Source organism: Cynara cardunculus (assembly GCF_001531365.2).
Source record: "Cynara cardunculus var. scolymus isolate 2C chromosome LG 8, CcrdV1, whole genome shotgun sequence".
Lineage (NCBI taxonomy): Eukaryota > Viridiplantae > Streptophyta > Magnoliopsida > Asterales > Asteraceae > Cynara > Cynara cardunculus.
In genome coordinates this window covers 21,611,369-21,630,905 of record NC_037535.1, presented here as the reverse complement: position 1 = coordinate 21,630,905, position 19,537 = coordinate 21,611,369, and the positions used below count along the sequence as shown (strand labels likewise).

At 37.7% G+C, this 19,537-nt stretch overlaps 3 protein-coding genes across 3 annotated transcripts; 2 read left to right on the top strand and 1 right to left on the bottom strand.

The window, feature by feature from the left end:
- Nucleotides 1-587: 587 nt before the first annotated feature.
- On the top strand, nucleotides 588-2,228 carry LOC112517050 (protein ALP1-like). Its single transcript, XM_025124356.1, has one exon. The coding sequence runs from the start codon at nucleotides 696-698 to the stop codon at nucleotides 2,013-2,015; it is 1,320 nt and encodes a 439-aa protein (XP_024980124.1). The 5' UTR covers nucleotides 588-695; the 3' UTR covers nucleotides 2,016-2,228.
- A 1,694-nt stretch (nucleotides 2,229-3,922) lies between these two features.
- Nucleotides 3,923-7,590, bottom strand: LOC112516401 (pentatricopeptide repeat-containing protein At5g39710). The gene is made up of 2 exons (XM_025123416.1): nucleotides 5,160-7,590; nucleotides 3,923-4,493 (listed from the first exon to the last, which is right to left on the bottom strand). The coding sequence occupies exon 1, from the start codon at nucleotides 7,588-7,590 to the stop codon at nucleotides 5,311-5,313; it is 2,280 nt and encodes a 759-aa protein (XP_024979184.1). The 3' UTR covers nucleotides 3,923-4,493; nucleotides 5,160-5,310.
- Nucleotides 7,591-12,285: 4,695 nt separating this feature from the next.
- LOC112516132 (pentatricopeptide repeat-containing protein At2g15820, chloroplastic) lies at nucleotides 12,286-17,432 on the top strand. The gene is made up of 3 exons (XM_025123151.1): nucleotides 12,286-12,380; nucleotides 14,710-15,274; nucleotides 15,430-17,432. The coding sequence occupies exons 2-3, from the start codon at nucleotides 14,774-14,776 to the stop codon at nucleotides 17,284-17,286; spliced, it is 2,358 nt and encodes a 785-aa protein (XP_024978919.1). The 5' UTR covers nucleotides 12,286-12,380; nucleotides 14,710-14,773; the 3' UTR covers nucleotides 17,287-17,432.
- The last annotated feature ends 2,105 nt before the right edge of the window (nucleotides 17,433-19,537 follow it).

The window sequence follows — 19,537 nt, the reverse complement described above, 5'->3', positions numbered from 1 at the left end:
GTATCAAATTAATCTTTTTCAAAAGTTCTTGTGTTTTGGTGTAATTTCTTTAATTCAAATTTTTAATTATAATTTAATTTAGATTTACTAACAAAGAAATTTAATTAAGGTTTAATAATATATTTTTTATTATAAAGATGATAACTAAGTATTCTGTTAGAACTCAATAATTATCCTAATTATATTTTAGATTTTTTATATTTAAAATGAGATGTCTATCCAATATTTGATTATGTTTATCTGTAATTAGTTACATGAATTCAAATATAGAGCTTTAATAAGTTGTATTTATGCAAAATTTACTTGTAATCTTAAATTTTAAGTAATGTGTATCAATAAACAGTACTCCGTACATAAAAATGATCTTTAAGAATTTTTGTCAAATACTTTAATATAGTATAGATATAGATAAGATTACCAAAATGAAAGGAACCTAGCCTTTTCAGGGGTGAAAAATACTATTTGTTATTTATACGAGCCATAAAGGGAAATCCATAAAAGTATAGGGCGTAAAAGTAAACTTTACATTATTTATACAAAACATCCTCCAACGTCGTCGGCATCCATCTTCAACGGCGATCTCTGCAACTCCACGACCGTCTTCCTCCACTTTCACTCCATGAACAAGATTAGGGTTTCACAGAGGTGAATTTAGCGTCTATCGATTCAATTGAAGTGTAAATTTCGGGAAGAAGATGGATCAATCATTCTTGATTATGCTCTCCAACCTACTCCACCTTCAAAACCAACTCGACCCGACCACCTCCCTCCTCTCCGATTCTTCCACTTCCTCCGCCTCCGCCACCCCTTCCTCCCTCTTAACCTCCACCTCCGCCGCCCCTCTCCTATTCTTCACCATCGCCTCCGTCCTCTCCTACATCTCCACCACCCGCAAACCCGCTTCCTCCCCGTCTCCGCCTCCATCTCCCTCCACTACCTCCCAATACTCTGTTGCCGCCTTCCGAGCACTCTCCACCGAACGCATCTGGGCCATGGAAGCTCCTCTACGTGACGCACAATGGCGATCCCTTTACGGCCTTTCGTACCCCGTCTTCACCACCGTTGTTGACAAACTGAAACCCTACATCGCACAATCAAACCTATCTCTCCCTTCCGACTACGCCGTCGCCATGGTCCTCTCCCGTCTCTCCCTCGGCCTTTCCGCTAAAACCCTAGCTAAACGTTACTCTCTCGAACCCTACCTCGTTTCCAAAATCACCAACATGGTCACTCGCCTCTTGTCCACCAAACTTTACCCTGAGTTCATCAAGATCCCCGCCGGTCGCCGCCGTCTCCAGGAAACCACCGCCGCTTTTACCGAAATCACCTCCCTCCCCAACATATGTGGCGCCATTGATAACACACACATCCGCCTCCACAGCCTCCCCTACAACCTCCCTAACCCTAATATCTACACTAACTCCCATGGTTTCCGATCAGTCCAGCTCCAAGTAGTAGCAGATCACAAGAAAATCTTCTGGGATGTCTGCGTAAAAGCCCCAGGCGCCTTCGACGATGCCACCCATTTTCGCGATAGTTTGCTGTACAACAGGCTGATTTCTGGTGACATTGTATGGGAGAAAGTTGTGAATGTGAAAGGGCATCCTGTTAGGCCTTACATTGTGGGCGATTGGTGTTATCCATTGCTGTCATTTTTGTTAACTCCATTCTCGTGGAACCGAACTGGGAATCCAGCTCAGAACACCTTCGACGAGGGTTTGATGAAAGGGAGAAAAGTCGTGGAGGAAGCCATTGGATTGTTAAAGGGAAGATGGAGGATTCTTCAAGATATGAATGTGGGATTGAACCATGCACCTCAGACCATTGTGGCCTGTTGTGTGCTGCATAACTTGTGTCAGATTGCAAGAGAGCCGGAGCCGGAGCTGTGGAAGGAGCCTGAGGAGAGTGGCCCTGTGCCAAGGGTGTTGGAAACTGAGAAATCTTACTATTATTTTGGAGAAAGCTTGAGACAGGTGCTGGCTGATGATCTTTATCAGAGACTTTCTTCAAGATGAAATGAATCAATCTTGAAGGGTTCTTCTGTAAGCTTATTATTCTTGCCTTTTTACCCATATGTTGTAACTTTGTTAGGATCATAACTCTGTTTAGCCTTCTTTTGCTAATAACTAGTCTGCAATCCTATTTAGCCACTAGTTCTGTTTCTTGTAGTTAAGTGAGATGAACTAACTCAAGGTTCGAAATTTAAATGTCAAATAGATTCTATTCGGGTAAAGATTCGGTTTTTATATCCATTCTCTGTTAATTTAGAGGTATGCTTGCATACTGTTGATAAACTTTATGTATATTAACTTGCGAAACAGGTTCTTTTGTTGTTTATGTGACCTTTCGGTCAGAAACCTACGACTTGGGCTCAGTTTTATGCGAATTTTATTAGTATTTGTTGACATTGGTTTTACTGAGTTTTCGGCGTGCGGTTTCATGTTTCATCTCATTTGCACTTCTTGAAGATGTGCAAGGAGGGTCTGTCTATTTGGGGTTTCGAATGCTTAATGATTATCGGAGTGATTGTTTAGGGCTTATTGAGCTATGCTATGTTTCCATAGTCCATTCAGCCAAAACTTTTCCTAAAACAGCCTTTGCCTTAACATTGAGTAGTGGAGATGTTGTGCTCTAATTGAAGGATTCCATGTCACAGAAGCTGAGGCCTCGCAACACAAGTTTGCATTCATTCCAATTTTGCGTTACCACATTTAAAGCATCGATACAGCAAAAAAAAGGACATCGGGAAGTTAAACTACCGTTTACCAAACGCTTACTCGGTAAGTATTTGCCGGTAAAATTAACACTACTACTTAATTAATGGGTAAGACTTTAATCTACCAAAATGACATTGTATGAAACAATTTACCCGGTAGGTGTTTAACATGGTAAGAGGCGTTGCCTTCACTTACCGGATAAGACTCTCGGTACTTGTCTTTTTTTTAGCGGGTAAGATTCTTGATCCTTACCATATTCTTCGGTGCTTATATACTTTGCAGATATGGTACATATACATTGATGAATATACTAATCAACAAATATAGATTTTTATTGTATATGCGGCTTATCAAATGAGAACTCAATAATTTGTGATAACCATGATATTAATATCCATCACTCATTTAAGATAATTATGTTATTTATTAAATATATTGAAAGTTTTAATTTAGTAATAAAAAGGACATAGGAAACCCATAACTCCTATAAATAGGAAATTCACAACTCTTGTTACCTTTGAATCCTTGATGTTAGCAACACAAAATGCATTTTCATTGTTTCCTTTGTATCACATTTTGTGTTTTATTATTTACAGTGTATCTTAGGATATCACAATGTATATACGGTGAGTATCACGATGATCTTAATTGATGTATCACAACATGTATACAGTGGATATTACAGTGCAATGTTCACGTCGAAGGGATTTCTAAAATACCTAAAATGTCCTTATTTAAAAAAATTAAGTTAAAATTATCAAAAATATTAATTTCCTAATTTAAACTTCGATTTGTGGTTGAGATAAGATTTCACAGATCTCACAAAATACCGAGTTCCCCTGTGCAAAAAATGTAAAGCATAAATAATATGTTTTTTTACCAAATAGAACACATAGTTGGGGCCTCTAGTATATATTGGTAAAACGGAAAAAAAGCGATGAAATGTATATTTCATTATGTACTATTGTCTTGGTATTTGAAGTAATGACATAAATTTGAACCGAACAACCTCTTGGAGGGTGTTTGAGATTGTTTATAAAAACAACTTATTGACTTAATCCGGTATGGTACCGGTGATAAACAACTTATACTGATACCAAACTGGTAATAATGAGTTTTTAAAGAAATTAAACCCTTCTGACTTTTAATAAGTTGATAAGTGCTTTTGTAGAAAAGCATAAGTTGTTTCAAATAAGCAATTCCAAACACCCCCTTAACGTTGAAAGCAGCAATTGAAAGCTTCCACTGAGTTTTATCTTCATTGTGAGCACTAATATTTGCATCCGCAATACCATCACTACTCAGTGGGCATGCTACTGCCATTGATGCATCAGCATCCCATGAGAAGAGCAACCCACTGATGACATCATTTCTGCCCTTCGAATCGCTATAGTCGCTTCTTATTCCTTCATCTAAATGGAACAAGTCAGAAGCAAAGCTACTACATACAGAAAAACTAACAGAAGCTTTTTATCTTGCTCATTGATCAAGTGTCTAGAGAAAATTTAGATCGGAAGGAAGATTACCAGGTGACCATGACTGGACCTAGAAAGGTATGATTGAAAAACTTTAAATGAACTCATTTAAGAGAAGGATGATCAAGGAGAGTGACAGATTGTCTCCTCATTTCAAATCTGATTTGTAGTTTGGATCTGATTCGAATCACGACATCCAAGAATTTCATAGATTCGTATTAGGTTGCTCCCATTCCCAAACGCCCGTCAACTATGTGTCCATTGATGCTGCTCTATACACAGATCGGCGAAAATTTCAGTCCTGAATCAAGGAAACATGGTATTGAAATACTGCAAATAAAATCGAATGAGCATATATATATTTGGTCTTGGCTCGACTATAGACAAAATCTGAACAACATTAGAATACGAAGGAGAAATGGAAGCATAAATGGAAATCAAGCAAGTGGAGAGGGAAGGAGAAGATTATGGAGCAAGAGATGAGATTCGAAAATCTTGAAATCTTAGAATCCATCAAAAGTTTGAATCGCCTGGTGGAATCAAATCATAAGAGTCATATACCAATATCAATAGTGGTGGTGTGGGGTTAGAAGCATGCATAAATAACTTGCATTGTGCCAACTAAATTGTAATTAAGAGATTTTTAGATTGTGTGCATAAAATAGCAGTACTTTATGTTTTATGGGTTGTATTTAAGAGTTTTTGGCAAAATGCATTATTATGTGGTATATATATGTGTATAGACTCTGGTTTTCACGGTTTCCAAAATATTTATAGTTCTCATTTGAACTTTCGCATTTATGCAAGTGAGTATATGTAAGGGGGGATCATGGCCTTAGAGACTAACCCAAATTTTTTGATGTTGTAATATAAGGATGGATTGCATGTTATATTTACACACTGCAGTAAGTTGCAGTTCCTTCAATAGTTGGAAAAATGATAACATAAGATGCATTAAAGATCACACCTGACCCACTCTGTAGTAAAGGTATGTCCAACTGTATCTTGCACTTCATGTAAGTTCTAGCAGCAACATGAGCAGCATTATGCCCTGGCATCTACTGCTCCATTGATGAATCCGACACAGGTTTCGGGTTTACGGTATTGCAGGCTCATGATCATTGAGCATACGCAGTTCTGCCACTATTTGGAAGCAACCCATCCTTGGCCATTTCAGAAAGAATCTTGAATACTGCATCCATATTTCCTTGTTTGTGGTTTATCTCAACGAGAGCTTTTGCAAGCTCAGCATCGGTAAGACAACAACTTCTCAACAGGTTTTCTATAACTTCACTCGACTCTGAGGTCATTTCGCCTTTTATGAGTTCTTTTATCAAGGCAATAATCGTTGCAGTATGAGGAACAAATCCATGATTTATCATCTTCTTATAAAGATCAAATGATTTTCTCAAGTTCCCACCTTTACAATGGCCATGTATAAGGATGTTATAAACAGCTTCAGTGGGTGCTTGCCTTCTTTGAAGCATTGATTCAAACACTTTGTCTGCTTCATTCATTAAACCTTTCATACAGAACCCTTTTATAAGAGCTACCACACTCTTCAACTCCATGTTGCCACAATTTTCTATTAATGTGTTGTAAGTTACATCATCTGGAATAGCATTGTCATAATACAACTTGAAAAGAACCTGTTTTGCTTCACGGGTTCGAGCTTGCTTGCTAAGCCCATTAATCAACACACTGTATGTGACAACATCAGGGAACAAACCCTTTTTGAGCATTTCGTCATGCAAACGTAGAGCATTTGCAGTATCTCCTTCTACACAGTAAGCATTTATCAAAGCTGTGTATGTACACTCGTCAGGTGGCAAACCCATTCTTAACATGTCTTGGAAAAGATCACAAGCTTCAGTTAGTTTCCTCTGATCGCAAAGACCTTTAATCAGCGAAGAATAGGTAACAGCATCAGGTAGAACACCTTTCTCGACCATTTGGCGTTTCATTTGAAAGGCCTTGTCTAGCTCCTGATTCCTACAAAAACCAGTAATAATTGTACTATAGCTTACAACATCTGGGGATGTCCCATTCGTACCCATATACTCAAGAACTCCTAAAGCATCTTCCATCTTTCCATCTACAGTGTGTCCATGGATTAAAGCATTATAAGTCACAATGGATGGAGAAAAACCATTCGTTTTCATTTCATCCAACAACCGATAAGCTTCATCCATGAATCCCTGCTGGGAGAAGCCATCAATCAAGGTCGTGTATGTTCTAGCATTTGGAAATAATTTCCTTATGCGCATCTGTTCTAGTAATTGCATAGCCCTGTGTAGATTCCGAGCTTTGCACATGCTATTAATCAAAGAAGTGTAAGTAATAACATTTGGAGAGACTCCATTGCTTGTCATCTCATCATGCAAAACAAGTGCCTGGTGGAAATTTCCTTCTTTACAATACCCATTCACGAGTGTATTATAAGTCACTTCATCAGGGATGATTCTCTTACGTTTCATCTCCTCAAGAACTTCTCCTGTTTCTTTCATCCTCCCTTCTCGACCTAACCCGTTAAGTATGACATTATAGGAAATCACATTTGGCTCCAATCCCCTCGTAGACATGGTCTTAAACACCTTGAATGCATCATCAAGCCTCCTCAACTTGCAATAAGCATCAATTAATGTATTATAAGTGACAACATTAGGCAAGCAACCATTTTTTTGCATTTCAGCAAAGAACCCTAAACCCTTCTCCAATTCCCTAACCGCACAAAACCCACGTATCAGTATATTATAAGTAAACACATTTGGAGAAACCCCAATTCTCATCATATGCAGATACATTTCTTCAGCTAATTTGATGGGCTCATGAGACCTAGTTATCGCATCAAGAACAGAATTATACGACAGCACACCAGGCATAAAACCATAAGATATGGCTAAATGAATTGTATTTAAACCTCTTTTAACCATTTTCATATTAGAATAAGATTTTACCAGCAAATCAATGACGGCAGAGCTAGAACTACACTCAGAGTACGTATCTTTAACGCATGCAAAAACCAAATCTCCACCTTCATCATCAGGGTTGTGAATGGCTACATCTTCGGCGATGATTTGAGCTGTTTTATAGAGCTTGAATCTGGTGAGTAAGTGAAGCGAGATGCAGTTACATCTTAGATCGAAGAAGGGACGTCTGCGAGCCCAATTGATGAATGATAGGGTTAGGGTTTTGTCAAATTGAACATTGTGGAGTAAATAAGAAGCTGATTGAGGGGTGAATTGGGAGGACAGAGAATCCAGGTTGACTAAGTGGTGGCGTTTGAGAATGGCGATGGATTTTCCGACCAGATGAACATCAGGCCCCGGCGGTGGTGATGGCAGGGAGGAGAGGGTGGAGAACTGAAGGTTTCTCCGGTAGGGTTTAAGGAGGTTCATGTCAGAGGACCCTAAAAAACGAACAAGGTTGGTTGTGAACATTGGTAGAAAACTCAAGGGGACGTGCAAAAAGAATAATTTACACATCTTGTCCCTAGACTTTTATGGCTCTATAAATTTGACCCCTTCATGTTTCATGCATTCAAACTTTAAAATTGCACCGTCATAACTAGTGATGGCCAAACCGACTCGGCCCAGACCGGGACCGTCGGAGGACTGAAACCGGGACCAGCTAAGGACTGGCCCAGCCCGGGACCGGTGAGGACCACCGATTACATCCGGTTATGGTTTTTGTCGGATTTGTGGGACTGGGACCGATTATGGCTCGGCCTGACCCGACCCAAAATATTCAAAAAAAAAAAAAGACCGTTTTTTAAATAAATATAGCCGTTCTTAACCCTTTTTTTTTGCCTCTAAACACTATAAATATGTAACAAGGTTGAAAGGTCTACATACCAAGTTTTCAATTCGCAGAAAACGTTCACAATTCTCGTAATAAAACGTATTTGTAAAGTGTATTTGAGTGACCCGTACGACAAATTTAATAATGTATTAAAAGTATATATCATTAAAAAAATTTAAGGGTGGGACCGGTTACGCCGGGACCGGTTATAGCTGATCATGGTGGTTGATGTGATCGTGTGAAGCTGATATTCCCTGTGAACTAGTTGATAAACTAATTGTTGTCAGCTAAATATTGGCCAATAAATTATTTGTTAACTAATAAATTAATCTTGATTGGTAAAACGAGATGATAAAAATTACATGTGGAACAAATATTCGAAAAAATATTAGAGGAATTATGGAGAGATAAAACGAAAAACAACCAGTACATCTTATTGAAACGTTAGTTGAACTTAAATTAGGTGTTAAGGTTCGTTCGGCATGCAAGACATGACAGACAAACGTGAATTTAACAAAAACTTGTTATTTATGTTTGTAAAATAAACATGATTTGAAATCAGGAAGATGCAAAAAATTTGATAGTCAAATTAAAACCCTGACGTTGTGTTCTCGAATTTGTGAAGAAAAAAAATAAAAAGAGATGGAAAAAGAAAGGAAAAGAAAAAAAAGGGAAGAATTTTTTTTTTTTTTTATGTGTTCGTATTTTTCTTTTTTACTAGTTGTGTACCCATGCAACGTGGCGGGAGCCGTGAATTTTAACGATTTTAAAGTTCCACTGGTTTTATTAGAGAAAAATTTAACGATGATATAAGTTACACTTGATCTTTACATATTAATACAATTTGAATAAATAATAGTTATGGTTTCAATTACAGTTTATCGATGAAAAAAAAGGGAAGAATTTTTTTTTATGTGTTCGTATTTTTCCTTTTTACTAGTTGTGTCCCGTGCAACGCGGCGGGAGCCATGAATTTTAACGATTTTGAAGTTCCACTGGTTTTATTAGAGAAAATTTAACGATGATATAAGTTACACTTGGTCTTTACATATTAATACAATTTGAATAAATAATAATTATGGTTTCAATTACAGTTTATCGATGAAAAAAATTGTATGACAGTTTAATATTCAATATATTTAAAATCCAACATATTTAAACGACTCCACAAATGTGTTCGATTTACACCAGGAGCAAAGAATCAAGAGATCGAGAGCGAAAGTCCTGGAGCAATTGAATAGGAGATGAATGAGAGAACTTTTAATAATCATAATGAATATCAATTTGAATTTCACCCTGGGGAATGAAAAGAAAACATAGAGGTATGAGATGGTGAAGACATGAGTGAAATGTGTCAAAAGTATCTTGAGAACATGAAAAGAAAAAATAATAATGTGCATTGGTAACTTGTACTATATGTTATTTTAATTGTAGATTAAGAGATTTTAAGACTGAATGCATAAAGTAGTAGTACTTAATACATTATGAGTTGTTTTTAAGACTTTGTGCATAAATGTATACTACCTTGTGCATTAAAATTTGTTTTTAAGACTTTTGATAAATCTGATTTATAAGGTAGTATAGATTTATTTATTTTCATCTGGAGTCGTTGAAGATAAAAGTTTGTGTTCTGATTAATGCACGTGTCGTTTGTGACCTAATACATTATTGTGGTCAAGTTACTAAATGTGAAGATTTTTGGCCGCATATTTGTTTTCCAATTCTGTGAAGTAAAATGGAGCTTGAGATTTCATCTAAACACTCGGTTCGATTTATTTTGCGGTTTGAACATTTCTTTGAGCGGTCTGGACCGAACCGACCGTCAAAAACTACGCATATATTAATTAAATTTAATTTTCATGTTATAAATTCAACTTTATGGCACAATTAACAAAAGTTTGTCTAAGACATTAATAGGTTTTGTTTGTTTTTTCAAAATTGTCTCTTAATATCTCTGAAGTCTGATTTATTCAGACGTTTGGTTATTAAGAACGTTTGTTTTTTTAAATAACACTTAAAAGCCCTAAATGTCATTTGAAATTTTAAGTGGTAAACGTATCATTTAATACCTCTTAATCCTAATCCGCCCTCTATCAAATGGTTCATATTTTGGGGTTGGAGGAAATTTGTTAACAAAAACTAGTTATCTTTTATATTTTGCACTAGTTTGGTCGATTCAGATTTCAGACGTAAAAATAAATAATCTTACTGATCCAAATTTCAGAATTTAGCACCACCTCTTATAAATCAAAAGTGAAATCATACTTCAGATTTCAGCGCCTCTTAGAAAACAGACGCCATATATGTTTTTAGTTTTCATTTAGCAATTGACTGTGTCATCTAAATTGGCAAAATTCCGAATTTCGTCAAAAATAAAATCCAAATTTTCAAACCATCATTCGATTTGCTCAATATTTGTCCAAAATTTCAACTATTGTTAGTGATTTGTTTAATCTTTTTCCAACTTGCTCGATGTTTTTTAGTTATACAGATAGAAATACTTTTTATAATTCACCTTTTTGTGGTCAGGTTTGATCTATTTGATTACTTGCTGCCAAACGTCCCCAAACCAACCAAAAATCGGTGCTCCAAATAAGGACCATATTGATTCAAGCGAAAACAAAATTATCTATCAAAAACTTCGATGAACAAATAATCAAATAATTGAAACACCAACGCACGCACGTAAATGAATTGCAGAGAAATAAAGGAGAGAAACGACATCCGATTTTACATGGAAATCCCAAAACATGAGGTGAAGGCGATCATCGAAAAATCCACTATCAAGATGTTGAAGTAGAATACTCAGAATGAAGATAAATTGGAGGTCTAAAATGGGTTTGGAAGCATGTATAGCGAGCCACATTAGACAATGTTGGGCCTCTTTATTTGTTTGAATTTTGGAGACAAATTCAACAGTTGGGGGAGAGGTGGAGGTCTTTGTGTTTGGTCGGGAAGAAGGTGGTCACTGTGACCCCCTGTCCTCCACGACCTAAACCATCGATTTGAGAGCTCTTTAGTCTCTATCGATGGTGGTGGTGGGCCTGTTGGGAATATTTATTCCATGGATTCAATGTTGTCTGCTTATTCATCGTTAGCTTTGATTGATTTGCTAGACAAAAATAGTGTTCGTGATCAAGAAGAAATAGTTAATCAATTTTCAGAACAATTTCGTCAAAGATTTTGTGGGGGTTTGCAAATTTTGGAGGTGGAGAGTCATCTTCTTCGATGGGTTAGTTTTTTTTTTTTTCCCGAAATTATGAAATATCCCAAAATCAAAATGACCACTGCCACCACCATCACCACCACGTTGCAGAATTCGACGATGAAAATGGACCAATTCGAGGGAACATGGGAGTGGATGAGGAAATATAGAGTAGTACGACGACAACCATGGGGAAATGGGCGACGGAGATACCAGACCCACATAAAGCAGCACGTGTTTGGTTGGGTACCTTTGATCAAGGAGTGGCCAACGATGAAGGCTATTGCCGGAGAAGAAGGGGGTGAGCGGTAGAGGGGTTTCGAGTTTTGACAGGATGGTCTAAGGGAAAGAAGGGAGACGTGTGTTTTTGTACAACACGCGCGCACACACACATATATCAAATTTGGAGTATATCAACTTCATAAATCTATGTGTTTTTTTTAATCAAATTGATTCTACGGCAATATGCAGAGTTGTTCCTAGCTAAATTTCAAGCCCCCCTCTATCTTTAATTCCTAACGATACAAAGCATTTGCGAAAAGATTTCAACGCAATTTCAGACAATGAAGTCAGGATCATTGTCTATCACAAACATATTCGTGATTTGGTTAAGAAAGTTGCAAGCCCATTAAGATCAACTGGGAGTGCGTAGATGAGTCAGATCTAGTTCTATATACGTTGCAGGGCCTCAATTTGTTGTACATCATGTTCTCTTAGATTGTTGAGCATTAAAACCTTCGTTTGATCAGCTTTGACGAGGTTATTGGTAAGTATTTGTCATGTCATGTCAAACGTGAGAGATGAATTTTGTCATGTCCTATATCGCACCAAAATGTAGGACAATGAGTCTTGTCGTGTCCTGACGCAACCTTAGCTCACTCTGTTATTTCTAGCTTAGGTATAAATCACTTTGGTGACAAAAGGGCAACAATAGAAGTTTGAAGGGTAATATGTGCAAATATGCTATTTTGACGGGGGTCAATTGAAGAGCCTCTTGATAGAAAAACTTCGAGCAAAGTCTAGGGTTCACTTCGAGCAAAGTCTAGGGTTCGCTTCGAGCAAAGTTGGAAGCCCTAATCCTGATAAAATCTTCTAAATGCGCAAATTGTGGAGAAAATCGTGGGAATTCTTCATTTTTGACATTGGGATTCTGCTTTAATATCCACACCTGCAATGACTGAGGTACCGTCTTCATTTCTCCTGTTACTGGTTCTAATGGATTCTATGAAAGCTATTATAATCAATCGATGGTATTCTTTTTATTTTCTGATATGAACGTAGTTCGATTTCACGTAATTGTAATTTATTTCATGGAGGTTTATCGTGGGAATTACGTTCTCATTGTCGTTGATAATGATAAGATAGAGAACCAAGCAACCGAATAACAACAAAACCATTCATGTTAGTTAACCAGTGGCATTCCGGAAACCTGTTTGCAAGTTGGAATTTAGCTAAGAAATGTTCCAAACCACGAATGTGTGGGAGGAAAGATTGGATTCATTGAAGAAGATGAGATAAACAGAAGATAAGTTTGAATCAACTAAACTGCAATGAAATGACTTTTTTAGTGAGAAGTGCGCTGATGCCGAAACATTTAATAATTGTGCTTTAGTAAGGCTTCATTCTCAATGGGCACTAGGCTGTTGGCAGTCATTCCTTGAATTATCATATGCTGTGATGTGATTGCAGACGTGTATTGTGCCAAACATCTATCCAAGGCTTTGGCCTTAATTAACTGAAGTTCACCTATGCGTTCATCCCTTCTAATGTAAACCTCCTCACCATTGAACTAAAATTTCATTGATCTTCTTCTTGAAATCAAGTTGCATAGGTCCTAGTGTCTGGAGCCACATAATGCCAAATATCCTCCCAGCTGAATTGTCATGACCTCTGTTCTGAAAATCTTCCTTGCATTTTCTATGTAAAAGTTCAACATATATGAGTTTTTTAGAATCTCTTAAATTGGATATGGTATTGACCATAGGCTTAGTTCTTCCACCATGCTCCCAATCATCTCAACCATGGTGGCAACAAAAAGATTGTGGGTTGATCTTAAATGGAAGCTTCTTGAACTGTCAAATGACTACCTGTGCTATGGCCTCACCCGTTAATTGCTTGAACTTACATTTCCCCTTCTACTTCATTAATCTCTTCATTGCATTCGAAACTCTGGCTTCCTCCTCCATATTATACCCTTCAACGAGCTCCCCTTTTTGTATTATGTACAATTTGGGTTTTCTACACACAGGTTTTTCTGCCACTTGTCCCCACAAGCATGAGGCCCATCTCCTTTTTGGATAAATTTTATCTGGGTAATTACATTAGTATTCGTGTAATTATTTCTCCCCTTTTGCTTATTTGTACACACTGTTTGATCCTTTGTTGACCAATTCCCCTTAGTAAGGATGCAGGTTTCCACTGCCTCACTCTATGCCTGATATCTTCACTCAAGCCTGAGATGGAAGACTCCAGTAAAATGGTTCTACTAACCCAGGGTCCACCACATTTAAAATGTTCCTTATGGCTTTCAGTTCCTACAGGTACTTGAGAAAGCTGGAGGTGTACCTCAAATTAGGAAAAGGGCCGTCACTAGTCACTACCCTCATAATCTTGTCAAGCAGCACAGTCCATCCTTTGGTAGTCAGCCATAGGGCAGAATGAGAAGAATAAACCCCTTTCTAAGCCACCTCAGGGGTCGTCTCGATCGAAATAGGAAATATGGGTTTTGTTACATTAATTTGGCTGGCGGTATTATCAGCTTCTTCTTTGCTTTTCACATTAAATGTCTTCAAGTTGAGCTCGGTGATCTTTGCTTCCCAGTCTTGGACTAGTCAGACTGTTTCCTCCAAGGCTTCAACGGAAAGTTCAGTTTCTTTTCTAAGCTTCCCAGCTTGGTCAAATCCTTTAGTCATTTGCAATAAGTTGTGATTCCGTCCTCACTGTTGCTGCGTCGACGGGCTGCACCTTCAGCTTTGTTGATCGGTGGTCTTGTTCCCAAATTTCCAGGAGATTTTTGCAAAGACTTCATAGTTAAATTTTTTTGCTGGGTTCTTCCATGGAGCATCACTCTAAATGTTGCAAGTTAGAATCTATCAACTGTAGTGCTATGTGATGTTCCAACCACAAGTCTATTCGGTGGAAATACTCAAATTAATCACCAAAATATGCTCCTGCCCCTTTTCTCTAGTAACATACTACTTATAGCCTCCAAACAACCTCTGCCACATGATCGTACTAATCGAGTTTGTCATATGAATGGCAGTATGGCATTTGTATATAATATGCGTTCCTGAAACCTTGTTTGCCAATGTTTTAATCTAAAGTGGCTGGTTTTAGTATTTCTACCAATTTTATTTCTATGTAAAACCTATGCACTGAATATGTGCTCTATGATTCTATCTTACACGCTTTGGATTGCTTAGTTTTGTCATGGTTTATGCTTTGTACACAGTACATATGATATTTGATGTCCTTTACTATCTCAATGACATCCTATTTCATTGTTTTTCAGTATTGGGTTAGTCAGGGAAAAAATTGGTGCGGATTCTGCCTCTCATAAAACCTACACCACACCCATGCCAACATCCCTATCCATCCTTCGTTCACTCTCCACCTACCTCCCTAACCACCGCCACCCTCGCCTCCTCATCTGCACGACTTGCTCCCTTCTTAACAAAAACCAACCACCCAACCCACCTCGAATTTCGCTATTTCATACTCGCTCACCAGACCTATCTTCAGTCAATAATTTCGTCGACCAATTGGCGTGCGAAGATGAAAATTTGGATTTTGACAAAGAAACCAAGGTTTTTACATTTGATGCCTCTTTTGGGACGTCAAGTGTTGATTCCAAGAATTTGAATGTATCTCCATCCCTTGATGTGAAGGAATTGGATGAGCTGCCTGAACAGTGGAGGAGGTCTAAGTTGGCGTGGTTGTGTAAAGAGCTCCCGTCGCATAACCCGGCTACGGTTATTAGAATACTGAATGCTCAGAGGAAGTGGGTTAATCAAGAAGATATGACTTATCTAGCTGTTCATTGTATGCGAATTCGTGAAAATGAGACCGGGTTTAGGGTAAAAATTCATCCTTTTCTTTTAACTGATACTGTTGCTATAATTCTTGATCGTATTCTACTTGCCCCCCTCAGTTTCGATGGATATTATTATCCACTTTCTATTCTCATTAACGTGAAATGGTTCATTTTGCCTTTTGATTTGGTTCATTTTAGGTGTACAAATGGATGATGCAACAACATTGGTTTCGTTTTGATTTCTCTCTTGCTACCAAGCTAGCAGATTACATGGGCAAGGAGCGAAAATACTTGAAATGTCGGGATATATTCGATGATATAATTAATCATGGGTTAGTGCCTACAGAATACACTTTTCATATTCTGATAGTTTCCTATCTTAGTTCATCCAATCGGGGTTGTTTGGATGAAGCATGTGCTATCTACAATCGAATGATTCAATTAGGAGGTTATAGTCCGCGGCTTAGCCTGCACAATTCTCTTTTCAAAGCACTTCTGAGCAAACCCAATGACTCTCCCAAACAATATGTTAATCAGGCAGAATTCATATTTCATCAGATGGTAACATCTGGATTCAAGATTCACAAGGATATTTACGGGGGTCTTATTTGGCTGCACAGCCATCAGGATAAGATAGACATGGAAAGAATTGTATCACTAAGATCCGAGATGCAGTTAGCTGGATTTGAGGAGAGTAAAGAAGTTCTTGTGTCTGTTTTGAGAGCTTGTTCCAAGGATGGGGATATAGAAGAAGCTGAAAAGACTTGGACAAAACTTGTTAGCTCTACTGATACCATTCCTTCCCTAGCTTTTGTGTATAAAATGGAAGTCTATGCAAGAATTGGAGAACACATGAGATCATTGGAGGTATTTAGGGGTATGCAAGAGCATTCTGGTTCAGCCAGCACTGTGGCATTTCATAAAATTATAGAAGTATTGTGTAAAGCGCACACTACAGAACTTGCCGAGTCTCTCATGAAAGAGTTCATTGGAAGTGGTAAGAAGGCATTAATGCCATCGTTTATAAATTTAATGGAAATGTACCTTACATTAGGCATGCACGATAAGTTGGAGTATTATTTCTTTCAGTCCTTTGAGAAATGTCGTCCCAATCGTACCATCTACAATATATATCTCAAATCACTGGTACATTCTGGCAGTCTTGATAAGGCTGAGGAGATATTACGCCAAATGCAAAGTGATGAGACTGTTGGCGTTGATACCAAATCTTGCAACACTATTTTAAGAGGGTACTTAGATGGTAGAGAGAATGTGAAAGCAGAACAGATATATGGTTTGATGAGGGAGAAAAAGTTTCAAATTGAACCCGCTTTAATGGAAAAGCTGGAAAAGGTTTTACGAGCAAATGAAGAAGCTGTCAAGAACCCAATAATCCTGAAGCTCAGTAAAGAACAACGAGAAGCTCTGGTGGGATTGCTGTTAGGTGGTCTACAGATTGAATCAGATGAACAAGGAAAGAATCATAAGCTCGTTTTCAAGTTCAATGAAGACTCTGGTGTGCATAAGGTCTTAAAGAGACATATACGCAACCAGTACCACAAGTGGTTGGATTCATCTAAGAAACAAGATGGCAATGAGGATAAAAGTTGCCAGTTTACAACAATCTCACACTCTTATTTCGGGTTTTATGCAGACCAGTTCTGGCCACAAGGTCAGCCTGTAATTCCGAAACTAATCCATCGCTGGTTGTCACCTCGAGTTCTTGCATATTGGTACATGTATGGAGGATACAGAACTTCCTCTGGAGATATCTTATTGAAGCTTAGGGGAAGTGAAGATGGTGTTGATAGAATTGTTAAAACCTTAGGGAAAAAGTCATTGAGTTGTAAGGTTAAGCGAAAGGGGAGATTCTTTTGGATAGGTTTACTTGGAAGCAATTCAACATGGTTTTGGAAATTGGTGGATCCATATATTGTAGGGGATTTAAAGGATCTTCTAAAGCCAGAAAACATATCCTCTGATCTAAAAGAAGAAGCCCGAACTATTAACTTTGATAGAAGTGATTCCGATTATAGTGAAGACGACATCACATAGGTATGTTTATGTTTGAATTGTTGAAACACACATGTGAAGGCACACAAATATCTTCTTTGAATTCACATGTGAATTTAGGTTCTTGTTTGCACTTGCTTCCTTTATTCATGAAATTGTCTAGTGAATAAGAATGTGGGAATCCTTGCAGAAGTGAGTGCTAGCAGGGTATCCGGAATTCGCCTAGAGAAACCAAATATTGTTGGTTGATGACATCAAACTAGGATTGTTGATGATTTGAGAGGGTCTCAAATAGAGAGGGCCCAAATGGGCCCCGCCCGGGACTGGCTTAGAACCGGGCCTAGTAAGGACCAGTTATGTTTTTAGGCAAATTAAAGGCCCAGTTTGAGACGGGTTATACATAGATAGGATTTTTGAAAAAAATATAAATTATATATCAAGGATTTCAAGTTTTATTTATACCAAAAACTTCAAAAACCCAGACCTTTGAAAGAGGTCCAAAACAATTCATATGCAATCAAACACACTTCTATAGGTTGTTTGGTTGGTTTTCCATTAAGTCATGTATGGATAAAAGTGTTGGGCCTCTTTATCTGATTGGACTTTGGAGACAAATTCAAACAGTTGGGGAAGAGGTAGAGGTCTTTATGTTTCTTTGGGAAGGCGGTGGTCACTGTGACCCCCTGCCCTCCACGACCTAGACCTTCGATTTTGAGAGCTCATTAGTCTATGTTGATGGTGGTGGTAAGCCTATTGGGAATATTTTACTCCATGGATTTAATGTTGTCTGTTTACTCATCGTGGAGTCGTTCATTTGCTCAGACAAAAAAAAAAAATGTTCTTGTTAATCAATTTTTGGAACAATTTCATCCAAGATTTTGTTTTGAGGGGGGGGGGGGGGGGGGGGGTTGCAGATTTTGGAGGTGTAGAATTATCGTCTTCAATGGGTTAGTTTTTTTTTTTCTTTCCGAAATTATGAAATATCCCAAAATTAAATAAAATCAAAACGACTACCGCACCACCACCAGGGTGCAGAATCCGACGACGAAAATGGACCAATTCGAGGGAATAGGGGAGTGGATGAGGAAATACGGAGGAGTACAACGACGACGATGGGGGAAATGGGCGGCGGAGATACATGTGTGTCCATAATTACTGATCAATCTTCATAATCTTCATAATCAACAATGGCAGATTCATATTTTCATTCAAGAACACCAAGAACAATGTTATGAATATTGAGAGAGAAAGTCAAACATGTAAGCTTTGGTCAAACTCTCTATTATCAATGTGTAATACAATGTTATGAATTTGGTTTTTTTTAAAAGGCTTCTAAACATCCAATTTAGGACCCGAGCTTCACTTTGAGGCTTCTGAACACTTCAGTTCAGAACCCCTACTTAAAATGTTTTTTTTTTCATTTTTGAGCTTAAAATGATTCATTACTTAAATCTATTTTCTAGGGGGAGTATCCTTAGAAAATTCAATAATTTTTTTTGGAAATTAATTTTTTTTGGATAACGAGTACATTTTCTGAACAGGTATTTCCTGAGTTTTTACTTGCGTAAATTCTCATCGTACATAATTCCAATACCTGTTTCAGCTATTCTTCAAACTGTTATTATCACGTCTCTTATACGAAAATCATTTTCGGTGATAATACACTCGTTTGTATTCAAAATTGTTTTCTGATATTCTATTTTTCTTTGATTGATACATATTCATTCATTTCTTTTAATATCAGAATCTGTAAACTTGTTCTTACAGATCTTCATTCATTTCTCTCATACATATCAAATAATCGTTGTCGCTTCATTCTTTATTGATTGTGCTTAAAGCCAAAATTATTGTTGATCATCCTTTATGATCATATGTGCATAACTCTAAACTTTTAGGAGGGACTGAGTGCTTATCAGAAATACCTCTATGGAATGTCAAAACCGACAGACCTACCCAAGAGGACAACCATATCTGAGTGAGCTTAGATACAAAGGGTTTGTGTGCCGAGACTAAAATGAAAAAGAGAGGGGTAGTTGTTGTGAGCTAAAAGAATTGACGAGAGTTATGTCAGGATTAAAAGAATACGAAATCCTGTTCCAAACTTATATAATCCGGGTATACCACACAATCTATTAGTTCTCGATTCTTTGGAGACTAATATTGAAAAAGGCAAAGCCCAGGCCAATTCTTGTCACAACCCCATCAACTACTCATTTATCTCTCAACAGATAAATGTTTCAATAACATTTGGGGCACGCAGCTCATCATCTATCAATTTCTCATTTGGAGAAAG

Bases quoted from the DNA above. Each gene is read 5' to 3' on its own strand.
- LOC112517050 (XM_025124356.1), top strand. From the start codon at position 696: ATGGATCAATCATTCTTGATTATGCTCTCCAACCTACTCCACCTTCAA.
- LOC112516401 (XM_025123416.1), bottom strand. From the start codon at position 7,590: ATGAACCTCCTTAAACCCTACCGGAGAAACCTTCAGTTCTCCACCCTC.
- LOC112516132 (XM_025123151.1), top strand. From the start codon at position 14,774: ATGCCAACATCCCTATCCATCCTTCGTTCACTCTCCACCTACCTCCCT. The intron at 15,275-15,429 runs GTAAAAATTCAT...GGTTCATTTTAG, and splicing joins AAAATGAGACCGGGTTTAGG to GTGTACAAATGGATGATGCA.